At 39.9% G+C, this 14,018-nt stretch overlaps 1 protein-coding gene across 1 annotated transcript; it reads left to right on the top strand.

Moving 5' to 3' along the window:
- Positions 1 to 1,789: 1,789 nt before the first annotated feature.
- Positions 1,790 to 12,290, top strand: pggt1b (protein geranylgeranyltransferase type I, beta subunit). The gene is made up of 9 exons (XM_067521662.1): positions 1,790 to 1,958; positions 2,552 to 2,670; positions 4,654 to 4,718; positions 5,210 to 5,361; positions 5,642 to 5,774; positions 6,975 to 7,020; positions 8,886 to 9,070; positions 9,763 to 9,871; positions 11,453 to 12,290. The coding sequence occupies exons 1-9, from the start codon at positions 1,831 to 1,833 to the stop codon at positions 11,617 to 11,619; spliced, it is 1,104 nt and encodes a 367-aa protein (XP_067377763.1). The 5' UTR covers positions 1,790 to 1,830; the 3' UTR covers positions 11,620 to 12,290.
- The last annotated feature ends 1,728 nt before the right edge of the window (positions 12,291 to 14,018 follow it).

The following is a 14,018-nucleotide window of genomic DNA, read 5'->3' as shown; positions in this document are numbered from 1 at the left end:
TTCCTCCACCTGCTCCCAGCTCTCACTACAAATTACAATTTCTTCCGCAAACATCATAGTCCACAGACATTCCTGTCTAACCTCATCTGTCAGCCTGTCCATCACCAGAGCAAACAAGAATGGGCTCAGACCCACCTCCACCTTGAACTTCTCTGTCACACCTGCAGCACACCTCACCACGGTCTTACAGCTCTTATACATGTCCTGCACCACTCTAACATACTTCTCTGCCACTCCAGACTTTCTCATACAATACCACAGCTCTCTGCACCCTGTCATACGCTTTTTCTAAATCTACAAAGACACAATTCAACTCCCTCTGACCTTCTCTGTACTTCTCCATCAGCTTCCTCAAAGCAAATACTGCATCTGTTGTACTATTTCTAGGCATGAAACCATATTGCTGCTCACAAATGCACCTCTGCCCTTAGCCCAGCTTCCACTACTCTTTCCCACAAGTTAATTGTGTGGCTCATCAGCTTTATTCCTCTGTAGTTGCCACAGCTCTGTACATCTCCCTTTTTCTTAAAAATCGGCACCAGTAAACTTCTCCTCCATTCCTCGCGCATCTTCTCAACCTCCAAGATCTTGTTAAACAAACTAGTCAGAAACTCTACTGCCACCTCTCCTAGACAATTCCATACCTCCACAAGTATTTCATCAGGACCAACTGCCAGTACTCCTTTCATCTTCCCATCACACTCCTGGCACCTGTCAATACATTTCCATCCTTATCTGTCTCAGTTCCTCCCTGAAAACTACACAACATTCTTCCTTTTTTAACTTCCACCACTTCATCCTCTGCGCTGCCTTTGTCCTCTCCATCTTCATCACCACCATCCTGTGTTGTCTGGCTAGACTCTCCCCTACCAATACTTGCGATCACTGATCTCTTTCATTTTACAACGTGGACACAAGATCTCCACCTGAGTGCTTCTACCTCCGCTCTTATATGTTACCCTATGTTCCTGCCTCTTCTGGAAGAAAGTGTTCATTACAGCCATTTCCATCCTCTTTGCAAAGTCTACCACCATCTGTCCTTCTGCGTTCCTGTCCTGAAGACCAGACCTGTCTATATCATTCTTATCACCACTGTTCCCTTCACCTACATGTCCATTAAAATCTGCACCAGTCACCACTCTCTCACCTCTGGGGATGTTCTGAATAACTTCATCTAACTCACTCCAGAATTTCTCCTCTTCTATCTCCCATCCTACCTGTGGGGCCTAACCACTCACAACATTGAACATCACGCCCTGAATTCCCAGCTTCAGACTCATCAACCTGTCGGATACTTATTTCACCTCTACAACATTCCTCGCAAACCATAACTATGGAGTAGGATAACTCCTACTCCATTTCTCTTCCTATCCAACCCATGGTAGAACAAGTTGAACCCTGCTCCTAAGCTTCTAGCCTTGCTACCTTTCCACCTGGTCTCCTGTACACACAGTATATCCACCTTCCTTCTCTGCATCATGTCAACCTACTCTCTAGCCTTTACTGTCATAGTTCCAACATTCAAAGTCCCGACTGTCAGTCCTACACTCTTTCTCTCTGCGCCTACAGATACGCCTTTCTCCTCTCCGTCTTCAACAGTAGCCCAATTTCCACCTGCACCCTGTAAGTCAACAGTTTCTAACCACGACCCCGAACGATCCGGTATGGAGTTCATGCTTCGATTCACGTCGGGTGTCCTTCCTGACACAACCCTCTGCATTTATCCAGCTTTGTGTTTGCATTACATTGTGCGGTACTGTGAGCTTTTATTTTGAAACAGCAAACGTACCAGAACACCGGAAAAGATTCCTCATAGGTACGGACGCAAACATGGCGGAAGAGGAGAGCCAGTTTGAAGAATTTGAACAAATAGACTTTTTAAGAGATCGACATGTACGATTCTTCCAGAGAACACTTCAGGTGTTACCCGAGAGATACGCCTCGCTGGAAACAACCAGGTAATCACACTGGAAGGAAAAGTATTGCTCTAAGCCAAACGTGTTGTTGAAGAACCTGACTAGCATCCGAGCTAGCTTTGGTTCACCCACCGATTGGATTTGAATGGAGACTAGAGCTACATAGCTTAGCCTGCTTGCTAACATCATCTAACGCTATGGTAGCTATGACAGACTGGCTACAGTGAAACAGGAAACTTAACTGTGTAACGGGGCGTAACGCACTGTGCATTTTGCTAGTCAGCGGTAAAAGCTTATTCATAATAGCAAACTGGCTTGATCGAAAAAACTTCCTTTAAATTTGGCTCTGAGTTTGTTTGGTCTTCGTCTGTAAACCTAAACGTCTTTCACGTAAGCTCAGCTGCCTTTTACAGCTACAAACTGAACTTGAGCACCAGCTTGTTTGTAACTTATGTTTAAATAATATATTCTTTTAATTTGAATTTGGTCCTCCAGTAGGTCGACTGTTCATTTCTTCAGTCTACGTTATCTCCAAATGTGTTCTTTCCCTCTGAATATGAATTTATAGTTTTGGTATACTTTATGTCCTTATATTGATTGAGTCAAAGTGAACAGGATGTCTTCCTCTTTTCCAGGTTAACGATCATATTTTTTGCTCTTTCTGGTCTTGACGTGCTGGATGCCCTAGATGTGATTGATAAGGATGTCATGATTGAGTGGATCTACTCACTACAGGTTTTGCCTACTGAAGATAGTAAGTCTCACTTTTTCACTCCTGACTGTAAGTAAGCTGACGTAATTGTGAGCAGGTTTCTAGTAGAGCTGGTTGGTCAACAGTAAATGAACTTGATAGACTTGGGACCCTTGGCTGAATATGCCAAATCTGAAATTATTAACCTTGGGCTTAAAATGAGTACTGACCTGAAATTCGAAAGCCAGATCGGGTCTGTTGTTCAGTCTAGTTTCTTTCACCTGAGGCAGCTGGCCAGAGTCAAGCCCATTCTTACAAAGCAGCACTTTGAAACAGTAATCCATGTCTTCGTTACCACCCAGGTGGATTACTGCAATGCACTTTATCTTGGTGTAAGTCAGTTGGCAATCTCTCAACTGCAGCTTGTCCAAAATACGGCTGCATGTCTTTTAACTGGCACTCGAAAATATGAGCATATTTCTCCCATTTTTATCTTGAATTCACTGGCTGCCTGTGCAATTTAGGATCCATTTAAAACTTCTTTTATTTGCTTTTAAGCTCAGAGGAGACCGAGCTTTTGCAGTAGCTGCTCCAAAACTGTGGAACGAGTTGCCCTTGCACATTAGACAGGCCTCATCCTTGCCTGTTTTTAAATCCCTTATTAAAACCCACTTGTTTTCATTGGCCCTTGACACAGTCTGAGTTGTTATTTTTATCTGTTCGTTATATTATTCTGTCTGTTATTTATTGTTATCACAAGTTTTATGCTATTGTATACTTCTTATTTTATGTTTTTAACCTGTACAGCACTTTGGTCAACCTAGTTGTTTTAAAGCGCTTAACAAATAAAGTTACAAGTTGATAAACTGTTATTTAGCAGATCTGTTATAATCTGTTATTTGCTGTGTGGATTTTAAAACTTTTCTATTATTTGTTTTTTTAAAATACTGTGAGTATGAAGACTACTACAGAGGCTACAAAGTCAAGAAAGACTTACTCGGCTTGTTGCTGTAATGAGCACACATAAAGCACAAACACAAACATACAAGTTTTATTATTTCTAAGACAGAGACCTTAAGTTGTGTGGGTGGTGGTATGTAAAAGATTAAAGCAAGGAAAACACAAGTTTCGTAACAACATAAAGAGATTCCTGTGGAATAACAGAAGCTGAAACATTGAACACATAATGAAAACTTTGATGCAAATTAGTGTGTGTGAGTGTGTGACAGCGATAACTAGGCCACTGCTGAATGGGCGGCTTGATTTAGGTGACTGCCTTAGAGCATTTATGTTCAACTTCAAATTTTGTGAAATGTTTTTATTCTTTTTGGCCTCCAGGCGTTTCCCTCTCCTAACCTGTCCCAACTGTACCTCTGTTCATCTGGAAAAATTGCACTCTAAATATTACATTTAGTTTTGCCTCTACCAAGCCACTCTGTGCCATCTGTTTAATCGCCCAGTTAGTTAATTATTCAAGAAATCTCCTCATGATAGCTATGCTCCGGTAGTCTCAGGTTTTTGCTGCTCCCTTGATTTCCAAATGTGTCACAAATCGGGAAATTGAAGTTTTTTAGCCATTGTTTATGGATGTGTTGTTGGTTTCCAGATGAGTTTAGGTGTGTTGTAAATACAATAACACAGTAAATCAAGACAAAGGTATTACTCAGCTTTTAATAGAAAAAGTGTTAATAGACAAAACGTATATTAAGTTGTGTTTTTTTACTAAATGCACATTAGCAATGATTAAAACTATATAATGAAGCTCTCAAAAAGTCTACAATTTTGTGATATGATGGATTACATAATGATTTATGATATGATACAACACATCTTTATATTGTTTGACATCCGTGTGGCCCCAATATATATTTTATATCCTGATCATGGCCAATAGATGGCAGCAGCAGTCTTTACTAATAGCAGGCCATCACATTGTATGCTCTTGCAGCAGCTTGCTGAAGGTCAGTAAAAACAGTTTGAGACCTAATTTGACCCAAGACCCAGTTTCTCAAACCATCTTGCCTTTGACCTGTTATTGTCTTCCAGAGTCTAACCTAAATCGCTGTGGGTTTCGAGGATCGTCTCACATAGGAATTCCTTACAGCACCAAGGTGATGCCCCTCCTTACCCCATCCTGTTTAAAGACGTGATTGCATGTTTGAATTATCTTGCATAGTAAATGCAAAGCATTCCTTCCCTTTGTCTCAGTCTAAAGATCAATTTCACTGCTAATCCAAGGTTTTTCCTCTTTTTCTATTTGCGTTAATTCCTTCTCAAAATATTATGATTTCAAGCCTTTTCAATCATAGCACAAGTATATTCCCTTCCTAAGGGGTCTGGCCCCTTTCCAGTTTATTCTCATCACCCAGCAGCTGTAATACTACAGGTCATATTGTAAAACTGTGTGAATGCATTTTTCACTTTTGTATTAATTACTTATGTCCACTGAGATTGTGGTGTGGATTTTTTGGAAATTTCCAAGAGGCACCCTTTTATCAATTTAAGATGGCTAAACACGTTATCTGTTTTCTCCAGATGATTTTTGAATAATCACTGTATTCTCTTGTTTCTGGAATAACATCTTGTTTGTCATATTGTTCAGGGTCCAGGTGTGCTTCATCCATATGACAGTGGCCATGTAGCCATGACCTACACTGGGCTGTGCTCACTGCTAATACTGGGAGACGATCTGAGCCGTGTTAACAAACAGGCCTGTCTGGCTGGTCTTAGAGCACTGCAGCTGGAGGACGGCAGGTCAGTTCAAATATTCCCAAGCTCATGCAATCTCTAGCAGTGTTAATGTTGACTGACATGAAAGCAGGTTAGGTAATGTGGTAACATTTTCCAAATTTCACACATTTCAGACATTTTGTATATATCTGTCAGGTACAGTATTATAATCCTGAGGGCCTTTTTTCATGCCTTTGACATAAGACTTGTAGAAAATGCTGCTAATTCTGTTAGCTCATTTCCAGTTGTGCCTTTAACACCCGTTTCTGTCTGACTTTGTTTGCCTTTGTCTGTTTGTTCCCAGTTTCTACGCAGTGCCAGAAGGAAGTGAAAATGATATACGCTTCATATACTGTGCAGCCAGTATCTGTTACATGCTCGATGACTGGTCAGGAATGGATATCCAGAAGGCCATAGAGTACATCAGGGGGAGTTTGGTGAGCACATTTTTAAATGTAGACTTAAGTAGAGACCCATACTCCAGACCGACAGCTTCACCTCTAAGCAAAAACATACACTGTGTTTGCACCATTCAAAGCAGTGTCGAATGAGAAAAATAGGACACCTACCATCAGGAGGTGGCACTTCATGTATAATAAATGGAGGGGGTTGAGCAGTGCATCAGGATTTTAAAGCTGTAGCAGAAATCTTCCTCCCCACCAGGAGGTAAAGACAACATGCTTCGGTGTGAGTGATATTTTTGTCACATTGTTGACTAATGTTTAACTCAGCTCTTACCTAGTGTTTTTTTTTTTTTTTTACATCTGAGTTGGGTGAGACAAATCAAAACAATTCATGCAAGGTAGTGTTTTCATGTTCTTCAACAGTGAAAGATGGTCTCATTATCTAATTCTCATCATTTCATTACATACGTTGGCCAAACCGTAAACACTGGTGGTCTTTATAATGTTTTGGAGGACATGGCCACTCTGAGCTGACTGTGCCTATACAGCTTCATACGCTGCAAAATGTAATACTGTGCAGAGGTGGTAGAAGTACACAAGAAATCACAGAAATAACCAGGCCATCATCACTCCTTGAGAGCCACTGCCCTGCTTGTTTTCTATTTATCCCTTCCGTACCCACTGCTGATTACCTGGATCAGGTGTGTTCAAACAGAAGCTGGGAAATAACAATATACTTTGTCTCTACCTACTCCACCCTCATCTGAGCTGGCATATTCAGGGGGGAGGGGGAAAGGAACAGTGGCTCTTGCGGATCAGGTGGTAACCTTAACTTGTGTTTTTAAAGCAGGACAGCACTGCCCTGCTCCTCTGGACCCAGTGGTCCACTGGTTGATGTAACCTTAAGGAGAATATATAATTTTTAACTGTTGACTTTTGGTTTCAAAATATATGAATTTGCACGTGTGCTGATGAGGCACTCAGTTGTGATTTGATAAGCTGAGTAGGCCTCAAGTGAAATATTACATTATACATAACAGGTTAGCAGTACAGTGCATTCCAATGCCTGTCCAATCAACATGAAAGGCTTGGTGGTGTTACATGTTATTCAAAATGTATTTTTCAGATGTACTTTAGTTCAGTGGTTTGTCGTGGACATTAGCCTTTCTTGCTAGAAAATATTCATATTACTGAGTAACATTAATTAAGTTGCCTTTTCATTGTGCTTCACAGTCCTATGACAGTGGGTTCGGCCAAGGAGCTGGGCGAGAATCGCACGGTGAGTATGATCATCATCCAATGGTTTGTACTTGGTTACAGATGAGTTTGAAATCATCGTGTGCATTAGATGGATGTTAGGTATTAAGAGTCGGGGGGAAAAAACAGATCTAGCGAGTCACATTCATAAGTCTAATGTAGGAATACTGATTTGGTTATTGGGTCAAAAGATTCATATTCATGCACATTCATATTACATATTACACATCTAAAGGCCTGTGGGTGTGTTACAGTGTCGAAAGTGACTGATGGGAGTAACTGGTTTAAAGGATTAGCTATTAAAATCCATCTCTTTAGATGCATTGTCCTCATTAATCCCTACCCCACTCAAATTAAACCTTATTATTCTGACACAAAAGCCTTCTACTTACATCCACACACTCACACATTTCAAAGCACATCATGGAATATCACTATGTTGAAGAGATGACTATGGATAAAGTAGCATTACCTGTCTGCTTGTGAAACACTGAGAGCATAAATTAAATATATATATAATGAAAACTGCTTGGAGGGATGGATCCTAGTGCACCTTTGTAATTTCCCTACTAGAGATAAATGATTACAGGCTTCATGAGACTCAGCTCTCTTCTTCAAGCTCGCCAACTCTAAATACACTTTGGTAGAGATGTACAGTAGACACCCATTTACCCTTGAAGTGTGTTTGTACCAAGGCCTCCCACACTGTTTGTTTAAATGTACGCACACTCTTACACTGTTTTTTGCAGATAATTGTGTCTAAACTACTGTCCAGTTAACGATATTACAAATAGTGACGTCCCATTATTCATCAATTGGCTGTTTTTGTTTGTTTGTTTTGGGGGTTTTTTGTTAGTTTTTTGTTTATTTTCTGATGACTGTTTAATTTTTCATTAAATACATGTGGAAAAATCTTTAAATGTTGGTTTTCATGTTTAGTATATTGTAGCTGTTGAGTAAACCTTTAAATTTGTTAGATTTATAGTAAACGGTGCTAAAGGGAAGACTTCAGTACTGGTTCAGTCCATTATATAAATATATATTTCTGATTTATTTCCATTTTGTTATAGAGCATATGGTTTTACCAAACCAGCTGTTAGAGTAAATAGTTTAAAATTAGCAACATTCAGAATTATACATGTTCCTTCTGTGCCTACAGCACATAGTGAGATAGACATGGGTGATTAGAGGCAATTGTAGCACATTGGCAGCTTTACGCTCCCGATCCACCCTCTTTTTTTTTTCTTTTTTTTTTGTTTCTCTACCCCTCACACATGAGCACACACAAACCCAGAAGCAGCCAGGGAGCCAGGGATGGTTGTAATTTTAAAGGCGTTGATAATAAAAGCAGTTGACATTTAGGTTGTAGAAGGTGATGGAAAGCTGCTGCCTGCAGCAGCACAGATAACAGCCTGTCATCAGTTGGAGAACACTGATGTTAGTAGAGAGTTCAGCTATAAAGGCTGTCTGAGTTTAAGGTATCTTTCCTCCATATTTGGCTTAAAAACAACCCATAATATTACTGCAGTGTGAGGTCAAACAGTCGACCTAAATCATCTCTATTCCACTGAAGTTTCTGTTTTTATGCCAAAAAGTATAAACAGCGGCCAGTTAACTCAATGGAATAGATTTCTACATTATCATGCAGAAAATGAGTTGTACGTTGTGACAACTTAAGAAGAAGGGAGTGAGAGATGCAGCATGCTCTCACAAATTTGGCAGTGAAAGGGCCCACACACCTTCTGTTTTAACTGCACTGCACTCTAATCACTTTGTCTGTCTTCAAAACATGTCGGTGTGAACTACTGTAACTAGGTTGAAAGCTAGCATCATTTTTTTTTTTAAATTTGTTCTGAATTGCTCACATCCTCTTGTCTGGGTGTTAAGGTGGTTGGACATACTGCGCCATAGCAACTTTGTGTCTGATGGAGCGACTGGAGGAGGCACTGAGCCACCGGGAGCTGGACAGAATCCGGCGCTGGTGTATCATGAGGCAGCAGAACGGCTTCCATGGGCGCCCCAACAAACCCGTAGACACATGCTACTCCTTTTGGGTGGGAGCTACACTAGAGGTACGATTAGTGTAATCGACACAGACTCCAGATATTCACTCCTCTATTAACATGTTGAGTTCAAGCTGGCTTTCTGCATCTACCAGCTTGGATTGAATCATATGCTGCATTTTATAATATTGTACTGTATATTTTTAGACTGTCTAAACAAATAGATTAATGCTTCTTATCTACATACACACAATCCAAAAAAACTTGTGACTAAACGTGTGCATGTGGGTCATTACTATGCCAGCGGTACACACATGCCCACACATGATCAAGTAAACTGTGAACTGCACTGTAAATAGCTATGAGTAAGCCACAGATACACACACACACACACACACACACACACACACACACACACACACACACACACACACACACACAATGCAGGAAAACTGTGAATTTCTGGGTCAAAAAGGTGCTGGGGGACAAATGTGCACACTCTAACAAAATGCTTGTACGTAGCAAAAGTGCAGTACAGCAAACATTGAAGCTTAATATTGTCAACACTATAGATGGCAAAAATCAATTTAAAAATAAAAACTATACACACAACTACTTGATACTAATTGGCAAAGCTCTCATTTGTATTTCATTTTTTATGTTTGTATTTAGGTTTTTGGTTTGGTCCCATAATCAAACTTCTCTTTCATTCTCCTCTGTTTTTGTCTCACACTTTTTCTCTGCCCTTGCTTCTGTCCTAGCTGTTAGATGTGTTCCAGTTTACCAACTTTGACAAGAACAGGAGCTTTATCCTGTCCACACAGGACCGCTTGGTGGGGGGGTTTGCCAAATGGCCCGACAGTCACCCAGGTAAATGTTTTGTCCCGCATTTGGACGAGCAATTGAGGGACAATTCAAGTCATTGTATTTTCTTCTGTTGTCTATTTACATTTAACACAGGATCCCAACTCTGCTGGCAATAGGGATGGAAGTAGAACTTACTATTCAACATGATTTATTTTTTGTTTAGTTTTTTTCGTTTTGTTTTTCAATACATTCAAAGGTTTTTAAGGACAAAAATGGCAGAGCAGTTGGATATTTTTTCTTTGTTTTTGTCTCTTTGGGCAGAATAGTTTCGACTGTACCCTCCACAGGTGGAGAGAGGTCAGGGTGGAGTTGCGGTTAGCAGTTTTACTTGAGATCAATGGAAAACCTTTTGTAACCCTAAACTTCTGTGGCTTACATACCTGTGTACTTGTGTTCCTGTCTTCTTTCTTGCCCTTGTAATGTGTAATTGATGAGGTGATTGTTCATATGTAGCCCGGGGACAGAGGAGATCGAGCTCCTCACATTACAGGAACAAGGCAGGGAAGATGGGCTAAAAGAAACAATGAGGCAAAAGAGAAACTGTATTGACAGAGCCTTTTAAATATTACTGAACAATTAAAGCAGTATGGGCATAGATAGCATTGGACTTTGTGTATTATATGGTACAGGCATACACAATTGCTGATGTATGGGAGCTGATGGGGGAACATAGGAGGGTTACAATAACCTAGAACAAAGGAAGGTTCTATGTATTTTTCAAGCAGACCTGGGCCAAATATCAAGAAATCAATTTTTGTTGCACTGCACCTGCTGTATGTTTGATTAAGAAAGTTGTTGGTAATGCTAAAAAGTTTGCCATATTCTTTTTAAACATCAGTATTGGGTTGAGCTTGTTTCTGCTGTGTCTCAAACGGAAACAAAATTCAGTTATAACTGGTTTAAAGAAAGATGCGATGTTATAATTATTAATAGCATCACAAATCCGTATAAACTATAACACCACCAGTACACAGACTAATACACCAACAGTACAGTTATAATGTAGTGTAGAAAAATATAGCGGAGGAGGGACCAGCATGTGACTATTAGTCCTTTACTCCTATCAGAATGTAATTGTTGGATAATAATTCACTATTATTGCATACCAACTTTTAATGAGAAGATACTGTGATAGTACCATAGTAATGGAACAAGCTATATTGAGAAACATTTAACTTTCATGTGTTAATTGGTGTACAAATACGTCACTGTGTAACGTCTACAACCTTGAGTTGGAGTCTTTATGAATCCTGATTGATGCGTCTAATGGTGCTTTGATTGATCACAATGTTTTAGTCATTTCATTATAATTCAATTACTGCTCCATTCACTGGCCTGTAGAGCTTTTACTAGGATCCCAGGGGAAGCAAAAGGTCATGGGGCAAGCCTTGGTGCATTATTTATATCTACTTATGCTACGTTCTGCATAATGGCTTTTTTATGTGTAGTATTTGGTTATATTGATTCATTTGAAGTGAGTACCATCACACTCTTCTTTATCTATTACCATCTCTGACCTAGCATCTGTTTCTGTTGTTGCTCCTATTCCTCTCATTTTGTCTCTCTTCATTTCCTCTCCATCAGATCCTCTCCATGCCTATTTAGGGCTGTGTGGTTTGTCTCTGATCGGAGAGCCCAGTCTGAGAAAGGTCCACCCAGCTCTTAACATCACTCAGAGAGCCTTTCAGCACCTCCAGCAGCTGCAGAAGACGTGGAGGAACAGCACTGGCAGCTGTAGCAGACAGCACTGACAGCAGGATGCCTCTAAACAGGTTCAGTAATCAGGAACGTCTAACAGTAGTCGGTTAAAGACAACTGGACTTTTGCTGTATGTGTTGAAGATATTTGTTCCACTCACCTGAGAGGCCTCCCCATTTCAGGACTCAAGGTTTTTTAAGACTCCAGTTACACAGTAGTAAGTTTTGGGAGCTTAATTTAGGTCCATCTGTAGATGTGTTAAGCAATATATGCCACACTGCTCTGTTGCCTTTTTATTAGTAGACAGTATTAAATAACTGTGCAGTGTGGGAATAAAATGATGTGCCAGAAAATCTAATTTGAGTCACTGGAGAATTTAATAAATTACAGATGTCGCAATTTGCAAAAGTAATTTCCTTCTTCTTAGCCTCATCATCACAGTCAACAACACAATTTCAGGAGTTTGTTGAGTCAGTTGGTCTGGTTTCATGTGGATCAATCTGGATATGTTTTAACTATTGCTGAATAATATTATTATATTTTAAAAAAAATTATAACAAATAAATAAGCAGCTTGTGAAACGGGTGGGCAGGGGTTTTCCACCCTTTAATTTTCAGTGAGTAAAGCGTGGAGATCATAAAGAAAAATGTTCAGTTTCTCTTTTTAGATCAGTACTGCTACGTTCTCAGACAGTAAAAAGACCAAGACACTCTGCTCCAGACATTATATACACAGTGCTTTGCCTCTCTGCCCTCCCAAGCCTCAAGCTTTCCATCCCAGTGGTGGTAGCCTGACGGGTTTACTCTCCTAAGTTTCTCATTTCAGTCAGTTTTACCACTGCAGGCACTCTTCAGTGATCGAGAGATTTAAATGGTAATAGAACTGCTGGGGTTAAATTCGCAGCAGAAGCAGTTAAAAGCCAGCAGCTGCCTTAAGGCTCTTATTTATAACAAAACCTCCTAAAAAGATTAAAAAGTAAGTGTAGCTATAAGTCTGATTCTAGAAGAATCTATTAAGAAGGGGAAAATCCTTTTTTTTTTTTTTTTTTTTTTTTTTTGCTGTAAGGCAGAAGTTGTTAATTTTAGTAGACGATCCGGTCCCATCATCCCCTGACTCCTGACTCCCTGAACCAGTCTGAAAAAGAAACAAAAAAAACCTCTTCTTTCCCTTCCTTTGAAAGCACTAGCCAGCCTGGAATCAATAAGAGCAAGATGAGATCCTGGCATCATAACTTGGGGGGAAATGCATTTTGGGAACACTGGGAATTAATGTTCTTATTTTCAGAACAGAAAGAATGCAGGGTAAAGAAAAACAGTACACATGAGCAAAATGTACCACAGGTACAAGTCCTAGTGATATCCTAACCTGGTGAAAATTCTAACCAAATTCTAAATTGAGCTCAGTGTGTTTCTCTTCACATAATCGCATCAGTGCTCTGATTCCCAACAAGCAACAATTGCAGCTTTGCAGATTCCACCCAGCCTCCTACTGAAACCACATCCTTTCATTCTAAGCCCACAGTTACATCAAACACCTGCTCCCCCTGCCATGACAAGAAAGGAGGGGACCATATCACAGCATGTCAGAAATACAGTGTCTGTCTGTCTGACACATATGAGGGAGTCTGTTGTGTATAGCTGCTAGATATTAAAATAGGATCTTCTCTGATCACTGAAGCTGCCCTCATCTCCCTCACCACCAAGGTGCATTCTCTTTCAGACACAGAAACTAGACTAGTTAGACAGAGGAAAGGAGAGAAGAGGGGAGGAGAGCTGAATAAATAAATAATTTGGCCCATCTATTATTAAAAGTGAACTGTCGGAGGTTAGGATCTACCATCTGACTCTTGTGCAAACTCTTAGTGTTATGTAGACTTGATTTTGGTGCAAAAACATTTGCTTTCTGTGTCATTACATCTCTTTTATTTCACTGTCCTACTTGACAATAGGCTTTGCTGCAGGTGAGCTGAGTTCTGCCTTATGTTTTTTTTGGTTTGTGTTTTTTATTTTTTATTTTTTTAACATTTTGTTACCAGGAATAATAACATGAGTTCATTGTGCTGCTGAATTGGGCCTCTGACCCATAAATAATGTCATAATCCAAACTCAATAAAATTAACTTTTTAATTATGCATAATATATCTATATTTTTTTTATTACCTAGCCATAGAATGTCCTAAATCTAGAGGTTAGGCTGAGTTGTCCAGGCTCCAAAATGCATTGAGAAAAAAAACTGCTGCTTCTGCATTACCATATGTAGCCAAAGCAGTGGAAATTGAATGGCCTTGTCTCTCATGCATCTTCTGAAGTGATTTTTATTCCTTATAACCTGTGTCACCTGTCTGCTGTGTACATATTGTATAGTCCAAGACACGTGGCAAACCCACTCATACAGACTCCTCTCTGAAATGTGCCTCATGTTGACTTATTCCTGGTCAATGTTTTCTGGATAT

Source organism: Channa argus, chromosome 11 (genome assembly GCF_033026475.1).
Source record: "Channa argus isolate prfri chromosome 11, Channa argus male v1.0, whole genome shotgun sequence".
In the NCBI taxonomy this organism is placed as follows: Eukaryota; Metazoa; Chordata; class Actinopteri; order Anabantiformes; family Channidae; genus Channa; species Channa argus.
This window is presented reverse-complemented; position numbering and strand designations above follow the sequence as displayed.